The sequence below is a fragment of the Mercenaria mercenaria genome, chromosome 14, assembly GCF_021730395.1.
Source record: "Mercenaria mercenaria strain notata chromosome 14, MADL_Memer_1, whole genome shotgun sequence".
NCBI lineage: Eukaryota > Metazoa > Mollusca > Bivalvia > Venerida > Veneridae > Mercenaria > Mercenaria mercenaria.
In genome coordinates, this window is record NC_069374.1 from 19,057,501 (window position 1) to 19,072,666 (window position 15,166).

At 33.1% G+C, this 15,166-nt stretch overlaps 1 protein-coding gene across 2 annotated transcripts in view; it reads right to left on the minus strand.

Annotated features, from left to right (window-relative positions):
* The window catches only part of LOC123526484 (phosphatidylinositol 4,5-bisphosphate 3-kinase catalytic subunit alpha isoform-like), a 27,308-nt gene extending 13,832 nt beyond the window's left edge, over positions 1-13,476 (minus strand). Inside the window, exons 1-7 of one of the 2 annotated variants that reach the window (XM_053523000.1) lie at positions 13,392-13,476; positions 9,660-9,898; positions 4,099-4,314; positions 2,966-3,036; positions 2,213-2,398; positions 1,145-1,253; positions 110-234 (exon numbers count right to left, since the gene is read on the minus strand). In XM_053523000.1, coding sequence (XP_053378975.1) covers positions 110-234; positions 1,145-1,253; positions 2,213-2,398; positions 2,966-3,036; positions 4,099-4,314; positions 9,660-9,898; positions 13,392-13,471 — 1,026 coding nt within the window. In that variant the 5' untranslated portion in view covers positions 13,472-13,476. Of the gene's footprint in view, positions 1-109; positions 235-1,144; positions 1,254-2,212; positions 2,399-2,965; positions 3,037-4,098; positions 4,315-4,929; positions 5,395-9,659; positions 9,899-13,391 lie in introns of those variants that run through there. The other variant, XM_053523001.1, reaches the window with a different exon arrangement.
* Between the last annotated feature and the right edge of the window lie 1,690 nt (positions 13,477-15,166).

Here is a 15,166-nt window from a genome sequence, read left to right on the forward strand (position 1 = left end):
ACAAAAGATAGCTATAACAAGCCATATTGCGATTCAGGAGGTGTAACTCTGTTCAGTATATCAGACTTCGACCATTATGTTTATTATAGAACTGAACCAGATCACTCACGCCTGTACGGAACGTCCCTTTAACTGGGAATGATTTGACTTTAATACTGTACAAATGATCGGAAGACAGCTCCCATGACGTCATACTTGTGTCTGAAACCACTTCTATGTCCACTGCACATGGCTCTAGTTTAAAAAAAAAGATAATATCATTTAATTAAGTCGTATGTACCGAACAAACGAGTATTAACATCCACTGAGGCTAGTTTTCATTTGTTAACTTGCAAACATTAAGAAAGGCCGTAGCCCGCCCGGTTAGCTAAGTAGGGAGAGCGCGTATCTACGGATCGCGGGATCGTGAATTCGGTCCCCGGTCGAGGCGTATGTTCTCCCTTACGATTTGTGTCTGAAATCGTTTGTCCTCCACCTCTGATTCATGTGGGAAAGTTGACAACTTCCTTCGAAGGAAAGGTTTGTACTGGTATAGAATCCAGGAATACTGGTTAGGTTAACTGCCCGGCGTTACATAACTGAAATACTGTTGAAAAACGGCGTTAAACCCAAAACAAAAAAGAAAGGTCGTAAATCTTAATTTGTATTCAATGCGGTTTAAATGTATATGGTCCATAACTGGGTAATTTCAACAGGCACACTATTGAATGTACTACGGTGAGACTCTCATTACAATAATAAGTATAAGACGATTCATTGTAAATCATCAGCCAATCAGAATAAGGCGTGTATCTGTTCACACAAAAACGACAGTTACCATGCATAGAGCGGACGCAGTGGTGCAGTGGTAACACTGTCTGGCTACTAAACCATGGTCGAGTGTTCGATCCCCTGCCCCTCCAACTGCAATATCTAACATTAAATGTCCGGTTTATGGGTTCTTAAGTCATGCCAAACTACTATTAATATAACAAGAGAGGCTTTTGGATTTGGAGCGTCTTCTGTACCTTTCACTATCTTCGTACTAACTTTACTAAAAGACTTCTGTGTAAGTTAAATTTCTGATGAAAAATCGGCGTACGTGAATCTAAATGTATACATGTCGTATCGAAGAAGTACAAAAATAGACAATATTCCGTTTTACCTTTTTGTAAGATTATACATTTATTTTCTGGAATGGATTTGAGTAAATTTTCTTTTAACACTAGCTGTAGCTCAGGTATCTCTTCTCTATCAATGCAACTTCTGACGTACTGAAATATATTTGAATAAAACTACAATGCAACTTCTGACGTACTGAAATATATTTGAATAAAACTACAATGCAACTTCTGACGTACTGAAAAATATTTGAATAAAACTACAATGCAACTTCTCACGTACTGAAATACATTTGAATAAAACTACAATGCAACTTCTCACGTACTGAAATACATTTGAATAAAACTACAATGCAACTTCTCACGTACTGAAATACATTTGAATAAAACTACAATGCAACTTCTCACGTACTGAAATACATTTGAATAAAACTACAATGCAACTTCTCACGTACTGAAATACATTTGAATAAAACTACAATGCAACTTCTCACGTACTGAAATACATTTGAATACGTACTGAAATACATTTGAATAAAACTACATTGCAACTTCTCACGTACTGAAATACATTTGAATAAAACTACAATGCAACTTCTGACGTACTGAAATATATTTGAATAAAACTACAATGCAACTTCTGACGTACTGAAATACATTTGAATAAAACTACAATGCAAAGAAGATGAATTGGATTAAGTCATTTGTAAAATTAAAATCTACTTCCTATGTAGTGAACTGCAAGAAAAGTGACACAAGAGAAGAAAAAAGTCAGACGTCTGGTTTGCTGAAAACGGATTTGAACGCTAATTTTATATTTCCTCATCTTGGAACAAGTAAATTTTATTAGACATATAAGACAACTTGTATTGTTTTGCGAACAAGTACGAATATGCTGACAACGGACTTCCCTGTTATCTCCTAAAGTAAATACTAAGCTTGAAATGCCTGTGAAGTTGTCAATACTATAGGTTACAGGGTTACCGAAATACACCCTGTCCCGCATTAATTTGCATAATGTTTGACAACAAAACTAAAATGCATTGCAATGGACCACGTATTTTTATCTAAAGATGAACGTTAAGCAGAATATTTATTGTAGGATAGTTTACCTCATATGAATGGATGCAACATTCTTGCAACATATATTCTTCCCTTCCACATACTTTAAGTACATATTTTGAACTAGCACTGTTTTCAATGCCTTCATCGTCATCATCAAGAGATCCCATCACCTCCCTATCTCTAGCTTCTATAGCAGCCTCTATCACTCGATGTGGAGGATCGGGAGCTGGTACCTGTATGTTGTAATATCAAAAACAGGCGTTTGTTTTACCATAGGCTTAAAAATCACTACATGACTAAATGAACCAAATTACAAATAAACGTGTTAAATATAATTGTGTGTCATTAACAGTAGAAAGTATGACAACAGATATTGTTTGTTATGGATTCATTGACCAAATAGTTTACTAATTTCTTCAAAAGAGAACTTCTTTGAAAAATAAAAAATGATGCTTGCCAAGCATTCGCTTTAAATTAGATGGTTTTAACATTTTCATCTCTGTTCTCAAAATTTAATCCATTTTGATTCCATCAATATTTGAGCCGTGCCATGGGAAAACCAACATAGTGGGTATGCGACCAGCATGGATCCAGACCAGCCTGCGCATCCGCGCAGTCTGGTCAGGATCCATGCTGTTCGCTAATAGTTTCTCCAATTCCAATAGGCTTTAAAAGCGAACAGCATGGAGCCTGACCAGACTGCGCGGATGCGCAGGCTGGTCTGGATCCATGCTGGTCGCATACCCACTATGTTGGTTTTCACATGGCACGGCTCATTTGATGCTAATCTGCAAACCTACATTGACGGTATAACATGGCTGTTCCTCTGATTCAGGAAACCAGACATTTACAGCTATCTTGCAATCGGGATCTGAAAGAACGAATCATTGCCACTTTTAAATAACAATGTTGTATATATAATCAAATAAGCTTAGCAGGACAGTCTAAAGACAACCTTGTCATAAATGCGGCTTGAATGTATATATATTTTTATTTATATGTACTTAATGTTTTGTACAGAGAAAAAAAGGTTTAATTTTATATAAACAATACTGGTGCAATAATATTAATAGGAGATTCTTTCCGCGATTGGATACCATCGACAAAAGCATTAACAAAATGGCACCGTTCGTTCAAAATATCATTTAAGATCGTCAACCAACATTTAAAAAATATTGAGTTATAACTAAAATCCCATCAACACGATAGTGTTGTACTGGATTTAATGGTATTTAAATTACATGTAAAATCTATTTAAAGTTGACAGTTCTTTTTGGCTGTTCTCTTTGTATGTTGCAAAGATCAATAATATGACATAAAATTTGATTTTGTAATACCCAAGGGAGGAAAAAAACAACTTATATTTGTAGAAGCTATTTTAAATATATAAATGTGACATTTTTGTTTCGTTTAGACGCGTATAAATCACAACTGGACTAATTGCAATTCACCCAATGAGACTTATAGCCACCAAAACACTTCAAAATAACATTTAATCCTTAAATAAAATTCAGACACATTCTTTCAGTGAAAAATAAGAAGTAACAATCTATTATCTTATAAGTGTCAGTTATATTATATTTAAGGTGTCGTCTTGACTCTTGACCCACTGAGGAAGATCCGCGGTATAACAGATATAATCTCGATTACTCAACGTCGCTTTTGGCAGCGATGTGGTAGGAACTTGACATTCTATTTTTTTTTCACGCGTATATCTAATTAAATATGTTGTCAGGTTTAAAGAATGAAATACTTTATCTGGTAGATTTTATTATCCTCTATATTTTTTTATCAACATTCAAGTAGTATGGAGTGTGACTCAGGTTTTGCCACTTATATTCAAACTTGATATCGGTATGTCAGATAACATTGCTTATTCGTATCATCAATATTGACATTAAACGAGATAAGTAAATATTGGGTCAATACATACTTCGCATAATTTTTCTCGCTGTACATTGCGGAAGATCCTCATTTCTATCAAACTTTGGTGGAAAATAGAATTGTGTCTTTTGCTCCCTTGTCCAATTTTCCCGATCTTTTGCAAGAGAATGACACATTAGTTTCAAACAAGCTCGCACATTTTTGAATTCTGTATCTTTGTTGGACATGGAATCTAGGGTTTGGGCAGGTAATCCAATAACTTCGCCTGAAAAATATGAACAAGTGAGAAATATGCTTGGGTACCGTTGACAAAAATCAGATTTCTGCTGGCTAAAAGAACATACACTTTTGTCATTTGAAAAATAATACAGTACACCCAAAAAGTCAGGGTCCTGTTTGCACATTCATACCAAATAGCAGCCTTATTTTCGAGTATAAAAGCAACAAAGGATGTTTCTGATTTGTATATAGCATATCTACGTTTAACGTTGTTTATAGTTGGTGAAAATAATCAACCACCTACTGCACAAAAATGGGTCAAATTGATTATATGGTCTTTACTTAATATCCTTAGTACAGAAATATATAACGATACTATGAGTTTTAGTAGCATTTGAAATGTTTGTGCTAAATCAAACTCCTGCACAAACTGTAACAATAACTGTGTTTACAATTTGCGTGTATCCTTTTAAAAAAGTGTGAATAAAGCTACAGTTTCACCGTTTGTAATGACTATCAAATTACTTAAGGTTCTCCATAACATCCAAAAATATACACCAGGAAAAATGTTTTTAATAGACATTTGAGTCCACTTCCTAAATCTTTTATGTCAAAGCTACACATTTCACAAAAAAAAAAAGAAGAAACGACCGGATCTTACCAACACATCCGTATAAAGATTCGACCAGACCGGATTCTGTCCGTTCTGCTTTAACTGTACTAAGTCTTGTAAAACTTGCCAGTTTCGGCAACATGATAGAAAATATCATCACGATAGTTTTTGTTGTTAATTGGATTTTTGATTCAGAGAGTTACGGTCAAACGACGTAAACACGCTCCTTAATTCCAGTTTAATTTGTCTTTAATACCATTCATTGATTCAAGCTAGTAATGTTCTGTCATTGATATTCCTTCATTAGAATCTAACTCATACAATATCTCTAATAATAGTCCAGCTCATAATGAATTTTCAATTAAATTCTATTTTTCAAGTGGATTCCAACTCTTTAATATAGCTTGAGTTAACTGAAATCAAATTTGTTTTAATATTTATGACTCTTTCTTTTCACATTCAGCCTTTTACTATTACTGATACGTTATCAGCCAGCAGTGGAAATATTTATCTATATTGGAAGATTTAAAATGAGATCGATGTTTATTGAATCGCAATACTTATGTCATAACATGTTCGATCGTTATATCTTCCTGGTTTGTGACAAACGGCATTTGATTCATTGAAAAACTAGATGGAAATCCCCTTTACAGTAAGCAGTCACATACCAACGGCTGAATGTCATACCGAGACTGTATTTGCTATCACTTTGACATACTACGATTTGATTTCGTTACAATGATCTCGAATTTCAACCCACTGTTATTGTTTTTGGGGAGAAATTCCATACGTTGGTTATCTGATAGGAATTTGCGTGCTAGTTTTAAAGGACTCGGCAACCTTAAAAATCGAACAAAACGTTTAAACTAAGCCAGGTTTTATATCTTGATATTTGTATTTTTTTTCCAGTTATAACATTTCGAATTGGGCCAGTATTAAAGAAGAAATGACATGATATGAACAGTTATTCTAGCTTTTTTTATCAAGCTCCTACCCAGAAAAAGGGCAATTGACTAGTTCAACTGTTAGGTCATCTATTCTTTTCTGAAATCCCATGGAATGCATAGATTAAAGCATATTCGGTTTATTAAGCTCAAACACCAAGTGATATGCTCAAATACTGTATCTGCTCAACTGCTTATTCGCTTTCGGTATAACCATGATAAGTCTTGACCCTTATAATAAGATAAACTTATCAAAAAGAAGTTTAAAATAGATTTGCATTAAAAAATATTTTAACCCAAAAATTACAAATTTTCAAATTTTCTAAATACGCATACACTAAGTCTATATGTATATGTCAATAAACATAAAGTAAAGAATAACATTAAATTTGAAGTTTACAATATAATAAAGTTAAGTAAGAATGAACGCTCGGTTTATATCAGTTCAGAAATGAAAATTACTTCTAAAAACTGAAATTGGAAGATATCATGGTGAGCACCTTGACATTGTAGACTCTGTCAAATTAAGTAGAAGATGACGAACATTTCCTATTTCAATGTGAACTGTTGACCAATCTTTTATGTTAATTTGACACTAATGCTAGAATGCAAATTTCCAAATTTCTTGTATGTGCTGCTTTAAAAAGCTTCAGTATCTGCATTTTTGCGAAATTTTATACTATACTTTACATTTCTTGTACTATTAAATTTAAATGTATTCCATATTTTTATTCTTATTGTATTCATATCATGGTAAAGCATACTTTATCTAGAAATCACATGCCAGTCATTTTCACCTTTTCCAAAACTCCTTGATTAAGACTGAACAACAATAACGATATATCTGAAGACTTAAACTTTACGGAATTGTATTTAAAAAGTAATTAAATATAGATCATATAAACATTTTTTGCGGATCCGATTTTCTTGACGAGTTATCTAAAGAACTATCAGAGATACAATTAATACTTAGTCTAGATAATCCAAATCACAACTTTAAAATATGGAACAAAACTTTCATAAGTGTACTTGATAGTCATGCACAAATTTCAAATAAAAGAGTTAAAAACTTGAAAACTTAACGAGATTGGCTAAACGAGGATATTACCTCTGCACAAAAAAAAGAGATTACTATCATAAAATTAAAAATTGGTCAGAATATAAATATTGGAGGAATCAAACTAAAACACTAATTAGGAAAAGTATGCAAAATTTCTTTTCAAATGCTATAAATAACAATAATGACAACTCATACCTTTGGAAACATATTAATGTATTACTAATGTTGATAATGCCAGTGGCATACAGACCCAATAGGTCGGATCCCATTTTTGTTAAAATTATATTTATGCACATGCCACAGTAAAGATAAAGGACCGATTGCATAAAAGGTAGAAGGGGAAGTTTTGAAACAAGATTGAATTGCAATGTAGGTGAAAATGCAGGTATAGTTTTAGTGAACTTCCTATGTCAGATAAACTTTATACATAACTCATCATTATCTGTCTACTTATAACTATTCAAGCTGGATGTGTTAAATTGACAAGAAATCACAACTGTCTGCATTTGAAGTGAGCACTTGTGGTATATTGTATAATCTCTTGGTGGGGCATAGCGGTTATTTATTTGAAGTGTTCTCACTGTCATTTTAACAACTTTTCAGCAATGAAAATGTAATACACAGCAGTAAATTATTTGGTGCACAGTCTATATTCAAGCTACCTTTTATTATTTGGTTTGGCGAATTAAAAAAAAAAAATTTCGATACTTTACAAGCATCCGTATGTACATAATATTGTACTGAAGGAATTATTTACAAAATGTCTTAAAATAATGTCTTAAAATGTATAACACATTTTCAGTGGAGTTCATTCATTAACAAAATTTGAATCGTTCTATCACAACAGACACATGGGTTTGTACTTTTTTTATAATATAAAAAAACCATTGGTATACAGTCAAGTGCTTTACTGCAAAAACAAACCATATTTTACCAACTTCGTACCATAACATAGTAAATACGTAATGACACTCGGCAATTCCCGTATGACTACGTTTTCTTTTTAGGCAATTCGGAATTTTCGGACGAAATGTAGTTCAACGCGCTCATAACTTTACGTAAAAACCGGAAAAAGCCGAAATCTCACACGGAGATGACGTAATCAAACGACTTTCGCTACAGCCTTAAGTGTCAAACCATATCGTGAATTGTATACTCTGCATCAATTTTATCTCGGTCGTACAATAAGCAATGTATGACGCACTTAGTATAAAAAAAACTGCTGAAATGTGCAATTTATAAAATATGCAGCTGCAATCGAGAATTGAGCAAAAGTTGAATCGCAAAATTCAACATTTTAGTAACAGTAACTGTATTGTTGTATTTTTTTTTTCAAAATCTCTTGCTTCAGATTTAGGTCGAAAAAAAAAAACAATCTGAATCAAATTATATTTAATCTGTGACCTGGTTTTCAGTCACAGGCTTCAGACTGCAGCAGCACTTCCTGATATTTAATTTTATCAGTTAATCAAGATTGAATTTCTTAAGGTTACTGGTACACAAAGATAAAATGTACTTGACACCTTTGTTACATGAAGTATATCTATCATATTTACACAATCCCTCTTCGTCACTGTAACCTCGATATTTAGTTACGTAAGACACAAACAATTTGAAAAACCTGTGAAAACCCCAAAACTTTCTGTATGAAACTAAATAGCTAAATAACAAAAAAATATTGTTCATGCGAAGTTTTTTCTCTTTTTTTTAGCGAATGTATCTCATATCCGCAATTTTGTCATAGATGAGGATAACAATTTACATTTGATAGAGAACGTAAAACAAAAATATATATACGGTTCTTTATTTCAGAATTTGATGATTTTTATGATAGTCTTGACTTTAACCCTTACCCTCCTAAATTTCTATAATGTACTTGTCCATTTTTCAATTAGGACAGTACCATATACTGTCGAAAGGGGTGCTTACCAAAGAGATACTGACTGAATGGCGAACAGTGCAGATCATGACCATATTGCACGGATGTGCAGGCTGGTCGTGATCTACACTGGTCGCAAAGGCAGAATCAATCGTGTTCGGCATATTAAGAGTTAAGACAATCACTTAGCATAATCATACTTCAGTCAGTAGTATAAAGATATAAAACATTTTCTAGTTTTATGAATCATGTTAGCCTATCCTATATAATATTGGGACACATAAAACACATGTCATGAACACAGGGAAGTCCCAAAATATTTGTGGGAAAAGCCCGACAAACATGAAGAAGGGAAATATGACAGAACGACATATCAGTGTTATATGCATTGTGTAAACTATAAATCAATAAATTTGTAGAATTGTCTTCTATTACCAAAGATGACACAACAATCATCATTGTGATTTACTAATACACCGAAATCATAAAACCTTGATTGATGTCTAGAAAAAAAATCAAGCACACATATCATTCTTTTCATTGTTTAATTTGGTAGTTTATCATGAAATTTCTTTGTTTTTTCTTACTTTTAACCCATTTAGTCATCTGTAAACTATAAATGCAACCAAATAATATTATGAACATCTGTTGGAAAAAGCAGGTTTTTTGACACCTTTTAGTTCTCTAGCGGTCTATATAGTTCTGGACCAAGAGGCGCGTGTTTGGACACAGTAAAATATTACAAGTAAAGGACTTTGGGTAAAGGTAACTTTACGACTTAACCTTATCTTTAGGCCATTAGAGAACCAACTACAGTTTCGGAGAGAATAAATTAGCGCTGTTGTATATGTAGAATGGTGGACAAATCGTACAACAGCATGTTATATAATTATACCTATTCGGTGGTTCAGCCTGTGCAAATCTCTTGTTAGTTTTGGTACCGATACTTCAAGAATAGGTTTTGCCAGCAGTTTCAGATCTTCTACTTTCATATTGTCATCAAGTTCTTCTTCTACCGCTTCTTTTGTCACACCAATAAACACATAATGAACTGAATCTCGGAGTAAGTTGAAGGCTGGCAATTCTAGCGCCCTTTCCCATACTACTTGCTTAATTTCTGACAATGACGATCGTCTGAAAAAAAAAACACGACAACAACAGAATAAAGATTGATGGATGTCATCAAATAAATAAAAAACAATTGAGCCGTGCCATGAGAATACCAACACAGTGGGTTTGCGACCAGCATGGATCCAGACCAGCCTGCGCATCCGCGCAGTCTGGTCAGGATCCATGCTGTTCGCTTTTAAAGCCTATTGGAATTGGAGAAACTGTTAGCGAACAGCATGTATCCTGACCAGACTGCGCAGTCTGGTCAGGATCCATGCTGTTCGCTTTTAAAGCCTATTGGAATTGGAGAAACTGTTAGCGAACAGCATGTATCCTGACCAGACTGCGCGGATGCGCAGGCTGGTCTGGATCCATGCTGGTCGCAAAGCCACTATGTTGGTTTTCCCATGGCACGGCTCAATTAATGGGTAGGTAGGGTTTATATCAAGAAATAGCTTCCAGTTTTCAGAAATTTCGAAAGTTAATTCAACTTGCATATATAAATTAATAAATTTCACTCATTCAATTGATCCCTTTCGGAATTGCATTCCTGCTTTAAAACTTTTGCATTTTAGAGAGGAAAAGCACGATAACAATCTTTCATATCTTTAGAGAAAACATGTCCTTTTTCCCGTAAATTAGGGAGCGACACAGGTTCAGGCTCTGCGGCTGCAGCACCATTTTGAAAATAATAAAAGAGTTCGACTTAGGGGCATGAATGCTATTTAAATGCAAATCAAGAGAACTATAATTAATTTCATGGAAATAAAAACCTCTACACGACTGAATGGTGATGGCTCATTTAGTACACACCTAAAGAGTAACAACAGTAAAACAGAAATGCATTGTATTCAGAACCATTGTTGCTGTTTAAATATTCCTGTTAAGCTTAGATTTAACATTAAAACATCAGTAATAAGGGTTGGGAATTGGTCTGGTTATGATAGACTAAAGGTGAAAAATAAAAACTTAAAACGAGACGTAAATGTTGCGGACAATTTAATTTTAAGTTTTGCCCATATAGAAGAAAATATTTACAGTCGGGAGAAAATTTGCCTTAGGGTTTCGGTCACATGCAGTAGAGGGTTCTTAGCGAAAATAAGTTCACTCGTAAAATTATTAGAGATGGATCAATTTAATAAATACTCATTAATTAATCGTTATTGCATATCTATAATATCAATGCTTTCGACATATTAATTCTTATATAACATTATGAAACTTTATTTCAAAAGTGTTACCATAATGTCAGTACAGGAAACAAAAACTGTAACATAAAATTATGTTTGATTGCAAAAGTTTCATTTTTCACGTTTTTCCTTTATAATGTTTTTATTTTGATGCATTAAAAATTTCCAACCAATCTGCGCCAGCAAGGATGTAACTATAATTGTTGAGTTACATGACAGAAAAATACACCCGTGCATTTTTTACTCAAGACCAAATGAGATTTTACCATGTTCTATTCGACGTAACAACATACTTTAAGCAAACTTTTCGAAGGGGGCAGTTTATGTTCACATCACTGAAGATTTTCTTTATAAAAACATTTAACGCGTGAAAAAGTCTTGCATCTGGGTGCAAATCATGCGCTATGTATTGCTTTTGACCTTTAATTAAATCTAACAAGTACGTAGTTAGACATTGGTTAAAAACGCTTGAAATATTATAGGACGCTTGTTAAACTACAGCTAGTTTAGAAGTGGATACTGTTACTGTTGTTTTGAAAGACTAGTCCCTAATTCGATACATGATACACCATTGAAAATGTAGCATGGTCTTCCTAAATTGTATAAATCCGCAGCTGGTTTCTCTTTTCAGGTTGTTAAAATCTGGTATCGACGTAAAATATAAATTATATTTTTGCGCAACTGCATGACATTTTTTTCATCCAGTATTTAAAATAAGGTTACATAATCAGTTTGGTTTACACTACTTTATTTTAGCTCGGTTGGGATGAAAGCTACCACTCTCGAGTCTAAGAAACAGAAGAATAAGTATGTTTTATAAACTCCATGCGAGTCTTATCGTTAGATTTGGTCAGGGTTGATGTGTCTGGTGAAGAAACAGATAAATAGAATGTAAAATAGACATGAAATCATAACAATACTTTTTCAACAAAGGAATCTAACGTGGTATCGTTATTGAAGCTTGGTGTAAATATTTTAACTGTAAAGATTTCTTTAAATATATATTATTACAATATGCATTAAGAATAAATCCTAAAACTCTTTTCAAAATACTCTAAGGATATATAATCATTTTTTCTACTATTAGGATTTTTCTCACACTCTGTGAGCATGAAGAACATTAGTTTTTAAGACAAATAAGAGCAGAAAAAGCACAGGCCATCGCACTCGTTTTTTATTTTATAGGGCATTTTCTTCGTCCACTGTTAAGCACTTCTGAAATTAAGTAAAATTGAAAAAATGAGGGTACTTTATGAAACATATAATATCCCATTTAATGTTAAAGGTATTTCGAGTCCTACAGTTTACTATGAATATAAGGTATTATCAGTATTATATAAGCATAAATGTCACTAACAAATCTCTTTCATTTTTACATGTCGGCATAATTAGCCCCACCACTTTTTTCAATGAAAAACAAGTATTTAAATCTATAAAATATCTATATTAAGATATTGAAAATATTTTACTGTTTTAATGATGCACAAAAATGTTTCATAATTTGAAGTAGAAAAAATTGGGGTCACCGTGCATCAAAGACATATTTAGACAAAAAAAAAAGAAACGTTTACAAAAATAGCGAATTTTGATAGTTTTATTTCTTTTGGTTTTGATTTATATAATTATCCTGGCTAATATAAAGTGTTGCGTATATATAAATATCAGTCAGAAAAATATAAGAACCAAACCTGATCTTCTTAAATACGTAGATATTTGAAACTACCGATTTCTACCCCATTCTGCATCTTACATCAGACTAAAGCAAGTACCAGTCAAAAAAGACTTTTTTTCGCAATAAGTGGAATCTGTTTGGACTTATACATATGATCATGGTAAAAAGTGAATGATATGGCTGATAATTTATCCGTTAACTTAAGGTAAACCAAATATAAAAAATTTGACACCTTCGATTGAATTTCCTTATCTATGACATAGAATTTTGATCTAGCTGACACGGCACTTGTCTTTAAAGAGACTTGTTCACAGTTTTGTTAAAAATGAAATCCATTCAGTATTTTCGTTAAACTTTTTAATGTGGCCTTTTGCACCAATGTAATGACATTATCTTAATATGTTTTTACAAAGTTTTCCAGCAAAGGACCAAAAAAAAAAAAAAAAAAAAAAAAAACAATCGACAAAAAGGCCATCGTCTTCTTGAATTTAGTTTCAACTCCATATGTTTCAGGCATACTTATTTCAGTTCCAGTATAACAGAAACAAAAAATAAGTATTAAAGTGTACTGTTCTTAACCAGTAACGCACAGTCAATTTTTGCAAAATATCAACTTGATGGCCCTTGTTATCGTGGGTGATAAAAATGTTTGTACCTGTCACAGCTAAGCGATACCATAAAGCCATTCGGTAATAAAAAGTCAACGTCCTCGAATCCCGAATCCCTCAGTTCCATGATTTTCTCTGGAAAAGAATGAATTTTCTTTACTTCTTTTCTAAAAACTTCTGGTATGTCAGCACTGTACCACTTTTGTTATGATTATTATTTATTTATTATTATTTATAATGATAATGACTATTCTTTAAAAACTTCCAATAGCAATGAAAAATAAATCAACCAAAAACGGTTGCCAAGTTGCACAACTCTGTTAAGGCGACTCGATCACATCTTTTATGCAATTTTTCCCGTACTCCGCTTCTAAAATTCGATACAATGTGGTTGCTGTTAAACTTAACAGTGGTACAAACATAACGATATATAAATTTTGCAAAATATCATAGCAAATTACCAAAAACTGTGTGCAAAAAGGAGTAAACCGTTGCAAAAATAAAACAACCCTCTTCAGACTCTTGATTTTGCAAGTATCTAAGACTCGATTTCAGTTACTTTATCATTCTTCAGTGTCATACATACATTCTAACTTGGTGGAAATGAACGTGTTGAAACATTTCAACCAACCTGTGAGTGAGTAGCTTTAAATGAATAATTCATGTGATGCGAATCAATGATCAACAGTTTTAAGGTGTTATATGTTAATTTTTCATCAAAAACTTCACAAACTTTGATTACATTACTCACGTAATAAAATGGAAATTAAAAACAGTAAAAGTTAGAATATCACCACTTACTTTATATCTTTTCTCTCATGTAGACCTAATCACTTTCGATGCACATCAATTTGTGAACTCTTTGCCCATATCTCATAGATATACTGTATATATAAAGATGACTTTATCCAATCGCGAAACAATTGTTTTTGTATCAGTTGCCAACTTCCTTTATCGTGCAGTTATGATTTCACTTTTTCTAAATCATGTTTATATCTATTGTTGTACACTGATACTATGTATGTAGTTATGTTACCTTTCAATATGTCACTTTACTTGTATTATATTTCAATTTGGTAGATATAATCTAATGGTTCGTAATCTATTCTAACCTATCAGCGGTACGTTACATTCATGAAGCGCATTAGTTTCTAAAAAACACAATTTTGAAATTTTGAATAAACGGAGCTAACATTTAGGTCTGATATTAAAAGTAACGGAACCAAAACATGTATTTAGGTTTGATATATGACAACGAAGCTAACGTTTAGGTCTGATATTAAAGGTAACAGAACCAATACATGTATTTAGGTTTGATATATATGACAACGGAGCTAACGTTTAGGTCTGATATTAAAGGTAACGGAACCAATACATGTATTTAGGTTTGATATATGACAACGGAGCTAGCGTTTAGGTCTGACATTAAAAGTAACGGAACCAATACATGTATTTAGGTTTGATATATGACAACGGAGCTAACGTTTAGGTCTGAAATTAAAGGTAACAGAACCTATACATGTATTTAGGTTTGATATATGACAACGGAGCTAGCGGTATAAAGCGATCGTAACCCCATTAAATGGTTTGAATCCATTTACAGATTTTCTCACTTTCGTAATTCGTTTACAACATTTTTTTCATATTTAGTAGCTACGGAATCCTGTTGGGGAAATTTATAATGTCGCCGTCGCGTTTGTGGGGTCGACACGCGACAACGCGAAGTGACATAGCGACATTACGAAGTGACACCCGACAATCGCAAACGACAGCAACAATCCCAAACGACAATGTCGCGATATCCACTTTGGAATGCCGCCTT